Source organism: Platichthys flesus, chromosome 16, assembly GCF_949316205.1.
Source record: "Platichthys flesus chromosome 16, fPlaFle2.1, whole genome shotgun sequence".
Taxonomy (NCBI): domain Eukaryota; kingdom Metazoa; phylum Chordata; class Actinopteri; order Pleuronectiformes; family Pleuronectidae; genus Platichthys; species Platichthys flesus.
The window spans coordinates 19,066,538-19,078,493 of NC_084960.1; the positions used below are offsets into that span (position 1 = coordinate 19,066,538).

General features: G+C 42.4%; 1 protein-coding gene across 1 annotated transcript; it reads left to right on the forward strand.

Annotated features, from left to right (window-relative positions):
• Nucleotides 1-1,862: 1,862 nt before the first annotated feature.
• On the forward strand, nucleotides 1,863-11,590 carry cbx1a (chromobox homolog 1a (HP1 beta homolog Drosophila)). Its single transcript, XM_062408169.1, has 5 exons — nucleotides 1,863-1,893; nucleotides 4,495-4,786; nucleotides 4,988-5,159; nucleotides 5,339-5,433; nucleotides 8,585-11,590. Exons 1-5 carry the CDS (start codon nucleotides 1,863-1,865, stop codon nucleotides 8,733-8,735), a joined length of 741 nt encoding a protein of 246 aa, XP_062264153.1. The 3' UTR covers nucleotides 8,736-11,590.
• Nucleotides 11,591-11,956: the final 366 nt, after the last annotated feature.

The window sequence follows — 11,956 nt, forward strand, 5'->3', positions numbered from 1 at the left end:
GTCAATGAGGTTTGAGGCAAAAAGAACAATGCACAGAGGAGTTATAATATATCCCTCTTTTTGGACCGCACGATGATGTGTGGTGATGATGTGCGCCGCAGGATGATGTACGCGCAGGATGATGTGTGCCACAGGATGCTGTGCGCTGCACGATGATGTGCGGTACTACCATACAAGCCAGCAGCCAGTCAGATATTTACTTCAAGCCTCAGTGTATTCTCAACTTTGGCACCTCACTGTGCTAAGACGCACAACTGAGGTTATGTCCCTAACATCTTTTGAGTCATCAACCCATGGAGAAGTAATAACAGGTGATTTATTCTTGTTTTAGGGGCTATGATATCTAATATGGTTTGACAGGTATTATTAAAGCCATTGAGTAAAATATTCGGATCGGATGACTAGTAAGGGTTATGGTCAAGAATACATGTGGAAAATTTGGATTAGAAGCTAGAGGCACTTTGTTCATTTTAAATTCTTGAGCTTTTGGTGGTTTCGTGGAACAGTGAGTCAATCTTAACGCAAAGATATCTAAATTACATGGACAAAAGTATTGGGACTCGCCTTTTAATCACTGAATTCAGGTGTCTCATTGCCATTGGCTGGACTATAGGCCCAAGTTCCAGTGAAGGTAAATCTTAATGCTTAAGCATACCGAGACATTTTGGACAATTCTATGCTTCCATCTTTCTGGGACCTTTCTAGCACGACTCTGCCCCAGTGCACAAAGCAAGGTCCTTAAACACACGGTTAGGTGAGTTTAGTGTGGAAGAACTTGACTGGCCTGCACAGAGCATGTCTCCTCCTGAGTGGGTGGCTCTGGTTTTGCTTGTGTCAGCAGCGGGTCGTCGTTTCCCTCACCCATTTCTGCCCCCCTCAATAGAAGTAAAACTTCACATCCCACAATGCACTCGCCACGCTGTCCATCACCGGCGTAACATCCGGCAGTGCTGTTGGCGGGCAGAAAGGGAGCTGGTGCTGGTTGTTAGCGACGCTGGGGCTATTGTGTGATTCAGCAGCGAAGCACACTGAGGAAAACTCGCCCGCAGACCCCGCAAGGCCCCCGGTAGCACCGTGCAGCAGCCGGCGCTTCCTTGAGCTGTTCCCCGGTCACAACGCAGGATCGCATCGGTGTTTCTCCTCGGGCCCAACTCAAGCCCACTCGAAGCTTTCTCCGTGAAGGTAAGATTCACTAGCTGCCCCCTGGCTGCAGGAGGAGGCCGCCACAAAGGGTTTTCTTGGTCCTTTTTTTGTGAGGGTGTGAATCGCTAAATGTCGCGGCGTAATTTGGAAAATGTCCGGTTCTGTTTCGGGATTCGTCGGCTGTGTGGTGGTGGTGGTAGCAGCAGCGCGCGAGGCTGCAACGTGCTCGTGCAGGCGCTTGTTTGACGCTGCTCCCGTGAAGCAGGGGTCTTTGTGTCACTTTGTGCACATCAAACCTTCAGTGTGCAGATGTTACAGGTCCGTGCAAATGTGTGTGAAACTGCGGCTGTCGCGGTGTGTTCGGTGTTTCATCTGGTTGCTGGAGAGGGGCGTTTTACTTCTACCACAGCAAACCACTAAACATGAGGTGTTTGAACGACGCACACACACACCAACCCACAACTTGTAGGCTGTCTGAATTTTTTTTAAATAGTTGTATGTTTTCATATTTAAGACCGAACTATGTGAGTATATAGTTGATTGTCCGGTGGCGTTGAGCCGCTCCAACTCGAGCTGGATAAAGTATAAGCACTCGGCGCCACCGCAGCCATTCGCGTCCTTCTCCTACATCTGGCACGGGTCACTAGTTCGAGTGAATGGGGTTCCACGGGTTCATCCGACCAACGGCACCATTCCGCGCTGTAAAACCTCACTTTAACATGGCGGCTCCTGTGCTTTTCGTCGGAGCCTGTGAGTTCAAGAGGAGCCTGTGCTCAACCCTCCCCCCTTGTGTTTCGGGGGGCGCCATTGCTGTGCAGAGATCCCACTCTCTCAGGTGGGCTTCGTCCGAATACTGTCACCAGAGTGCTTCCTCCTCATGCACCTCAGCTGCAGCAGCAAGTGTCCGTGGCTATGTGGAAATCCTTGAAGCATGTACCTGGTTTGCCTTTGGCAAATGCAGCTGGAAGTGGTGAATCTGTATGATTCAGTATTCTGTAGATAAGGGGGGGGGGGGGGGGGCTATTAAACAAGGCCACAAACTTGCATTTATTGCATTATTCAAGATGCTTAAATTTAACTTAGCATAGTGCAACTTCATAGTGGTTGGCTAACGCTAGTAAACTGTTGATTATTTGTGCCCTTGTGGCATAAATGTCACCATATATTTCTGTCTGCAAAAGTACACATGGACCCCCATGAAGAGCCAAAATGTGTGACCACGCTGACTGAAAGGTGCAGGCTCCAGGTACAATATGTTTTGATATGCAATGCTTTTCAGTCTAGCCTGTGGAACCTTCTTGGCAAAGAAGTCGTTGTAAATCTCTTGGAAAGATAGCTGCACGCTCGCACTGCACAGGACTGGGGTTTTCAGCCGACAAACACTGCTCCATCACAGACGATATTCAGAAATTAGCAACCGAGTCACAGAGAATTCAGTTTCTAGCACCTGTCAGGCACTGCTCGTTCGTTTGTTTTTGGGGACGTGGCTGTGATTAGATGGGAGGGGTGTGCTGTAGGGCTGGGCGATATGGAAAAAAAACGTTATCACAATATGTAGTTTTTGCAGATGCTGCCAGTGTGAGGGGCATCCTGAAGCTTGAAGAAACAAGAGATTCACTGAAACTTTACAATAAAGTTTATTAATATAAAAAAAAAAAATCCAATAATGAGCACAAAATATATTTTTGTGAAGGTCTTCATGCTTCCATTGATCAAGAGAGCAGCAGGGCCCATAACTAGCTAAAGAAAATTCAGAGCAGCGCTCTTAGCTCATACAGAGACTTATATGCTTAGTGCAAACTAGGTGACTGGTCACTTTTCACTATATTTTACATTTTTTGATTTTGTAAACAACTTAAAAAAAAAAAGTAAACATGTGGGTCACACCCTCTGACACATTCAAGTGCTAAACTGTAAGACAAAATAAATGTAAATAACTAAACCACTATAATATTATACTGGTTTACCACCCAGAGATTTTTTTGAGGTGGTGAAAAATGCAAAAATAAAAATATTTTAAACTAGTTAGGTAGGCTGTGCACATCATTTGTAATTCCAAACATTAGTCATCTCCCTTTACAAAATAATACAAGCTTTTACTTATTGAAACATTATACAGTATAAACTAACAGCTGTGATAACTATCACATCAAATTTATTTGGCTGGACAGTGAACATCTCAAGTGCAAAAAGAGTAAACATGGCCCTGGCACAAATGCTACCTGAAAGATGAATGTAGATCTCAAAAAATGTTTTATAAGTAGAAATGGCTGCAAAACACGACTGGATGGACTGTTGTTTTGCTAACAGAACAGAATCGCTCCCGTTAGCATCGCTAACGGGAGACGTAGTGGTCTTGCCTGTCTCTTTGTTTGGTTTCGTGCAAACAAATCACTGGGATGGTGCCGTCTCAGGTGATTGAAAAGGTTTGTGGTGTTTCCCGTCCTGGCTGGTACCGACCGCACGCATATTTTGCAGACCAGCTTCGTCTGCTCAAACCACGTCCACTCAACTGACGTCGCGTTACCCAATGTCTTCGGTTTCGGATGATGTAGTGATGTCGCTTTCACATTCTGCATTATTTTCGCTGTCCCCGACTTCAGTTTCACTCATTGTTTCTCATTTTTCCAACTTCGTTCTCTCTCTCGCAACTGCAGCTACTCTCACGATGGGAAGTGGGCGTGTTGTGTCCTACCTGCAGACGGCAGCCGGCAGACTCAGACACTGTTGTTGAGCTTACTTTTGCCACGTGAGATCGAATACATGTCACAAGGAGATACTCGAAATCGATCAAAATGTTATCGCAATCCCGAATCGAGATCAAACATCGCCCAGCCCTAGTGTGCCGGTTGCATTATTTCCTAGCCTACTCTTGCTAGCATTTCCAGCTTTACCAATCTTTGCTTTAAAAACATGCTCAAGTGTAGTTCACTTAACACAATTGAGCGGAAAAATTGGACATGAAGTCCAGAGAATGTTTGCAGAATTGGGTCTACATCAAGAGGGGACGTCCCCTCTTGACGTCTTTGTTTTTTTCTTCTTTTCACTTTTGCGTCTGTCTTGTGGTAGAAACATCAGCACACCCACTTGCTCGCAGTGAATTTCTCAGAGGATCTCCTGATGTTTTAACATAAGCTCCTTTTGGACATTCTGCAGAGTTTTTGATAGGGGTTGGGGGGATAAACTGCCCAAAGTTCGGAGCCTCTCACTTAGACATTTGCATTTTCACTTTTCCTACAACATTCCCCTCTGGAGAATGTGTGGAAGATCTCCAGAGTTCAGGGCATGCCGTAAGCAGCTTTAGTTGTAATCATTTTCTCAACATTTCTGCACTTTTCCTTTTCTGTTCAGCAGAGGCTCCCTCATCAGACGTCAAGCTGGCGACCGTAGCAGCCAAGAAAGGCAAGAAGGCCGAGGAGGAGGAGCAGCCTGCTGCACCTGCAGTAGCGGCACCAGAAGCAGCAGCAGCAGCAGCACCACCACCAGCAGCAGCAGCCGCCGCTCCGGCTGTGGCAGAAGGAGCAGCAGCAGCAGCAGCAGCTGAGGAGGAAGAGGAGGAGGAGTATGTGGTGGAGAAGGTTTTGGACCGCCGGGTAATGAAGGGCAGAGTGGAGTTTCTGTTGAAATGGAAGGGGTTCTCAGAGTGAGTACAAGTCTGTCTTAGCTAATAACGTTCACTTTAACTCATTAGGACATGATTTCTGTACTGGTTGGATGTTTTGGTCACAGGTGGAAGTTTTATAATCTAATATCGAGTTTTGCTTTAACAGTTAAGAATTTAGAATTTTAAAATTGAGTGAGGTTTTATCAAATCATCTACACTTTTTGTGTGTGCCTTTTCCAGCGAGGACAATACCTGGGAACCACAGGACAACTTGGACTGTCCTGACCTAATCGCAGAGTACATGCAGAAACACAAAGAGAAGGAAGAGAAAAAGAAAGAAACCAAGAGAAAAGCTCCCACAGAGGCCACAGGAGACTCAGCAGAACGAGGGAGTAAGAAGAAGAAGGAGGAGGTAAATGAAGGGGAGGTTGCCTCAGACTATCTCAGCAGCTAGCCAAATTACAAAAACATTATTATTTTCAACTTATCAGCACACAGGGGCTTTAATGCACATTCTAGGAGCAGAGTCTCCTGCCAGTCTGTTTTTGTCTTCTTAAGTCATTCTTGTTTTCTTTTACTTCCTATCTCCAGGGGGAGAAAGCCAGAGGTTTTGGTAGAGGTCTGCAGCCGGAGAGGATAATTGGAGCAACAGACTCAAGTGGAGAACTGATGTTCCTCATGAAGTGGTGGGTCTTCACTGTCAGTTTTACAAACAATGCAAATTTAATGTAATTTAGACCTCTGTCCAGTCTTAGTTATCAGGAAATGTAATATCCCCATCCTTGCATATGAAGTACTGAGGCTGATAATGTTATAAGAACTGAAGAATAAAATGCTGGTTAAAGCTCATCTTAAACCTATAGACTACTAATAAGAGTAGTCTATAGGGGTAATCATTTTTGTTTTCACACTAAAGAGGTCACAAACCTGTCGATCAATACCGACAGGTACATTGAAAGCCTTCACTGTAGATCTCTGTAACGCTTTAAACAAACTGACTGTGGTTGTCTGTTGCTTACACGGGCAGCCTGTCCACTGCTGGTACCAGAGCTGCTAGTATGTTAATTGCATTTCCTTGAATACAAGTTGAATTATAGGACTAAAGGCCAGGACTCTACAGTAGGAATACGTGCGTATTCTTTTCTTGCGATAACAATCAAAGCCATGTTAGAACAAATGAATAGATTCAGAAATTAAACGCTGAGGTGGTTTTATTTGAAAGGGGTTGGGGAAGTGTTGAAAATGCATACGTTTGTTAGAGACTGATAAACATTGGGTTTCACATAGGGCTGGGCGATATGGCCTTAAAACAAATATGATATTTTTAAGCTATATCACGATACACGATATATGTATATATTCGTCATTTTCATCTATCCGGGGTAAAAGCAGATTGGCATAGGTAAAATTAAGTTCCTCAGTCCCATGATTGCGCTTTAGGGGCAATCTATAAATGACAACAAAAGGGTGAACAACCAAAGGAAAAAGGGTTGTGGGTGCTCTTAAATCAAAGAAATTCATAAAGTTAAAAGAACATCCCCAACTTATAAATTCAAAACCGTCTCATCATCCTGTCTCTGCACAAAACAATCAAAAATGGAACCTCACCCTGAACTTGTAATAAGAGATAAACAATGCAGACTTGGACAGTGTGTACACAATGCAGCTGTACAATATTTCTGTGTAAGTGGCAGGAGATTTTTCCTCCTGTTGACTACAAGAGAGAATGTTGTCTGTCGTTTGTTCCTGAACTGGCCTCACCGGCCCCTGTCAATCAAGTTAATACTCAAGAATAACTTGCTGCAGTCTTTGGTAATAAGCATAAGGTCTGCTCATAGTGTTAAAGTGGTAAGAGTGTTGACAGTGGTTGTTGGATGTTCTGGACTAAATTATCTACTTTTGAGTTGTTTTTGTCTTATGGATTTTATGTCCATGAGAAAGGGGATACTATTAGAAACACCATGACAACACCACTGTATGTCATCAGTGGTCAGACATATACATTGAATATAACATAACATGGGATATGTGATAACGTTGTTGAATGCTGCGATGACTATATGACCTAGGTCAGCGGTCGGCAACCTGCGGCTCTTCAGCACCTCTGCAGTGGCTCCCTGTACAGTGCATGTTGCGCATATTTTTCGCGAACGGTGAACTTAACGAATCAGTTCTTTCATATGATGAACGTGAGTGAACGTTCATTTTTTAAATAATCATTGTATCAGACCCTCATGAAATACCAGGAGCGGGTGATTGTGTGTATGTGTGTGTACGCGCTCCCAGATAGCCGACACACACACAGAGCCTGGGCTCCGCCCCCGCCCTGAGCCCCGCTCACTCGCTCAGAGAGACACATTGAGAGTGACTGACCGGCTGCTTCTTAACAGTGGAAACAGTGAAAACAACGAGTTTCTCTGGTCTCAGCTGATCAGAGATCAGCGCCTAAGCTTCTTGATCAGAGCAGAAGCTGCAGGTGGTTTGTACCGATCTGCAGTTTCTGTGTCGGCCTCCAGTCTGACCTGCTCTCACGTTTTGTTTTAATATTTCAGCAACTAAAATATGCGTCACATCCTATTACGTCCCGGCGCTCTTCCCTGCAGGTCGCTAATCTATAGTTCCGACCCCCGGCCTCGGTAAACTAATCATGGATAAATCCCAGCAAAGAAAAGTCTGGGAGGGAAATAGAGTTTAATTCTGCGTGGACAGATTACTTTGCTTTCACTGCCACCAATGCTGTCTTACATGTATGTTTGATATGTGGCGAGGAATTAGCAAACAATAAGAAACGTAATGTAAGATATTTCCAGAGCAAGCACACAGCATTTGCTGAAAAGTACCAAGCTGTTCTCCAATTCATAAGAGTTTGGTGGTTTTGTAACAGGAAAAAATAGAAGTTAAATGTCAACAGTTTTATTTATTGTCGTTCTATTATTTAATAAATGCAACAAACTATAGTTTTTATATATATTGTATAACTATATATATGACTATATATATATATATATATATATATATATTTGATAACCTGTGTTATCAAATATGTTGTGCGGCTCCAGTCAGATTTAATTTGGGGGAAGAGGGGGCGAAATGGCTCTTTCGAAAGTAAAGGTTGCCTACCCCTGACCTAGGTTGTTAAAGTTGACATGTTATATTCTTGGTCCTTACAATAATCCAAATAATATACAGCTTAATGCTATAAAATGCAGCCCTCTGTTTTTGCTAACCCATTTTTTTTACTACAGAAGTCTGGTGCCACTGACTAATATAGGGTGTCTTGCAGTATCGAAACAAAACTATTGCTGACGTAACAACAAAAATTCCTGCATTTAATTTATTACTACTCAATTTATTCCTACTTATTTCCCTCGAATGGCCAGATATATTGTCATGCAAAGATTGAATGCATTAGAATCAGAGTTATTTTATTGGCCAAGTATATTTTCACATAAAGGAAATTTACTTGGTGTTGTTGGTGCATCGGACATAAAAACAACTATATATATATATATATATATACACATATACACATGTGTGTGTAGAAAGAACAATAAGTTATTGGGCACATGCGGTATTAAGGCCTCATGGAACACTTTCTTTCGCATTTCAAACAGTTTTGTGCTTTACATATGTTAATATCGCGATGACTGCAAATTTAATATATATATGTATATATTATGCAGGTTCTAGCATCCCTGTTCCCCTAATAGGGGAAAGTATATAAAAATACCCTACATGTCATAGCTTTTGGATGAAAGTTTCTGTCACTTCACTCACTCTCTTAACATTTTTTTTTCTCCTCTGCTTTTATATTTTTCTTTCAAATTATAAATACAGGAAAAATTCAGATGAGGCGGACCTCGTCCCAGCCAAGGAGGCCAATGTCAAATGTCCCCAGGTGGTCATCTCTTTCTACGAGGAGCGCCTCACCTGGCACTCTTACCCCACGGAGGAGGAGGAGAAGAAAGACGAGGAGAAAAAAGACTAGATGAGTAGAGGTGGAGTTTTAGGGCAGAAAACCAACTTCAACTATGTGCTGGTGAACTGTTGTCCAAGTTAGTAGACTCTTGCAGCCACTTTGGCAGAGAAGTGATAAAAAAAAAAAAAAATAATCCCAAATCATTGGGATTGAACTGCCAATGTAGCTGAGAGAGAGAAGAAGTGTGTTTTCTTGCCCTGGAAGGAGACAGCCCTGCTTTCCTCAAAAGATGCTCCCACTTGTTTGTCAACTGAACACGTAGGAAACACTTTAAAGAGGTATGTTGACGCTTAAGTTCCTCTACTTCGCTTTACTTCCCTCACCAAGAACATGTCACTTAATTTGAGTCGGTGCCTTTGTTCTGCTAGTATTTTTCATTATCGTCACAAACTATAAGATTGAATCCTGTGAAATTATTAAAAGTGTTTGTCTCTTACATTTAGTGACAAGTGCTTGGTGTTGGAAATAATAGGGATACAGAACAGGCTGTCAAGTTACCCATTTAATACATGTATTCATGTGAGAAGCAAACAGAGAGTTACCGGTTCTCTTTTAGATGTCCTGTATTAGATAAAAGGGGGAAAGTGAATTGTGGTGGTTTGGTGAGAACAAACTTTGCTCCCTGTTTTGACTGAATACACAGGCGAAAACTTCTTTTGAATGGGAAAGAAGTGAGGTATTATGGAGGAGTTAAAGAATGGACAGAAACCTTTCTCACAGTATCCGTTCTCTTTGTGCCACCCAAGTTCTCATTATCCCGGTTTCACATTTGAAACTCCACACATCAAAGGACTGTAAATTTCAGACTAGCTAGACACAATCGTTACGTGAACAGACCAGTTGTTGGCTTTAGCCTTTGCGCGTCCCACCAGTCAATTGTGCAACCAACCAGCCAGTGTTCAGATGTCCTGCGTTTTCGTGCTTAGCTTATATTTCTATTTGTTTTTAATACCTGACAGCTTTTTTCGTTATTGTAGCCATGGACAAAGCTCCAGCTTGTACTTTGCTTCCTGTTAGTTTTATTTTTAAATTTCTGAAAATTAAAACTGTTTAAAAAAAGTATTTTATCAAACCTGAGCTTCATTTTAATTTTGCTCATTGGCAAGCATTTTTTGTGAATGTAAGTCTGTTGATCTGTTACAATATACAGAGTGGGCTTAATGTAAATTAGGTTTGATCCCAAAACTTCAAAAGTTGGTTGGTGAGCTGTCAGATGGCTGGTGTGTGTGTCAACACTGAACTGCGTCAGACAGATCAGCAGCTGGCTGGATGTCATCTCCACTGAGTGATGGGTACACAGTTTGACTTCAATTGAAGACTTGCAGATTGGAGCAGATTCTCATAGCAGTGTAGACTTGGCTCAGACTGCTTTAGTCAAACCAACACCTAACCAGCCTCTTGTGTGGCCGGTTAGGTGGAGGTTCCCCACTGAGGTCAATGTTCTATCACTTATTGGATGTGCATTCAATAACAAATACAACTGCGTTCTCCTGCCCATGGAGGACAAAATAAAAAATTGCGACAAATTCCCACAACCTTGTTTTTAATCTTTTCACACATTTTCTATTATTTTAGCTTGCACTTGCCGGGCGACACTCAAGACATAATGACTGCAAATTTTCAGAAGCTCCTGGTTCCTCTTGCTCGCAGATCGTACTATGTTCTAACCCTCCCTTTCATATTTGCAAATAGAGTAATAGGATAGAACTTTTTAATTCTGCATGATCAATATAATCACTTTATATTGAATGTAGCCCGGCTGTGCTTATTTCCAGGTATACTCTACTAAAGCTAATATTGTAGCTCACTCTGTTAGCGGACCTAGGTTAGCAAGTTCAAATCTCCTTTCTCATAACAGTTTACTATGGTGGCCTTTTCCTGCTTTGAGTTATCTTGAAAAGAGAATGCCATTCTGAAAAATATTTTTCCATAATTATATTTTTCTATTCTCAGTGGATGTTACCTCTCTGCTTCACCTCACACTGCGTCACATCACGATTCTAGACGGAGCAGCTATTTTTAAATAAAATTACCCTTTTCCCCAAAGAATTTGGTAAATTTTAGTGAACCCTAACCACATGTGACATGTTGAAGAAGGCATATAATGACCTTAAGCTGTAAGTTGCATTAAAGACATTACAAGTGACGACAGGTTGTCTAAGCATAATCAAATTCCTACTGTATTTCACAAAAATACTCGTTCTACATTTAACTGGTACCACATCTAATGTTGTGAACCAAAAATGTTTTTTAAATTTGACTTGTTTGCTGCCCAATTTAAAGTACAGCGCTATTTTCAGAGTGCTCGCCCGAGCTGTCAGGCTACCGCTAGCTTGCACTATGGTCAACCGTCCACGCAGCAGTTGTGGCATGCAATGCAGTTCTTTACCTCACGCGAGAACCTAGCTGTCACTCTTCAGTCTGTATACCTGTCACTGTGAATCTGTTGCGTTTGCAGTGCTCCCCTTGCTACCACCAACTTCTTCCTAGTTAATTCTGTGGGAAACTGCAACATCCGTTTGTCTTTCATCTGGGTCCAAATGTCAATCTTAAAATTTGTATTCTTTTAGCCAGTGTTTGTTTAGCTGTAAAAACGTTGGTTGTTAAAGGCTCTTATGTCTTCAGAGTGTGCACCAGTCTAATGACTAAAATATCCTGCACTCAGACTCCCCCTTGACAGGAAAGGATTGAATTAGCTGTATCTGGGTCCGCTACTTAGCTTTTCTATCTTGTCTCTGAAACTTTTCTCAGTGTTTAGCAGATTAGCTTGTGTTATCTTGTTGCTTGTATATTGGTTTCACGTGGATTGTCACTGTCAGGCTGAGTCTGTTTTGGACAATAAAGTTTTTTTGTTTTCATAATAATTTGTACTGTGGTGTCTCAAATGCTTCCAATCTATTGGCATATAGTAAGAAAGACAGCCACCACCTCTCTTTAGATTTAGGAGCTGTCTGATAGCTAAAACCATCTGCCTTTCCTTTTGTGCTGCCATTTGTGTCCAACAAAACAAGTGTGAGTATGTCACATCATTAAAATCTTTTGATTGGCAAGTTCTGCCAACTGTCCTGATTATACACATAATTTAAGCTCAGTGGGGCGGCTGTGGTCCAGGAGGTTGAGCAGGTCGACCTCTAGCCAGAGAGTTGGTGGTTCGATCCCACATGCCCAAGTGTCTTTGGGGCAAGATAATACTGACCCCAATTTGCCCCTGATGGCTGCGCTGACAGTGT

What these genes read in the sequence shown, in the direction of transcription:
- cbx1a (XM_062408169.1), top strand. Translation starts at nt 1,863, where the DNA reads ATGGCGGCTCCTGTGCTTTTCGTCGGAGCCT. An exon ending in TGTGCTTTTCGTCGGAGCCT is followed by an intron (nt 1,894 to 4,494) that starts GTGAGTTCAAGA and finishes TTTTCTGTTCAG; the next exon opens with CAGAGGCTCCCTCATCAGAC. An exon ending in AAATGGAAGGGGTTCTCAGA is followed by an intron (nt 4,787 to 4,987) that starts GTGAGTACAAGT and finishes TGCCTTTTCCAG; the next exon opens with CGAGGACAATACCTGGGAAC.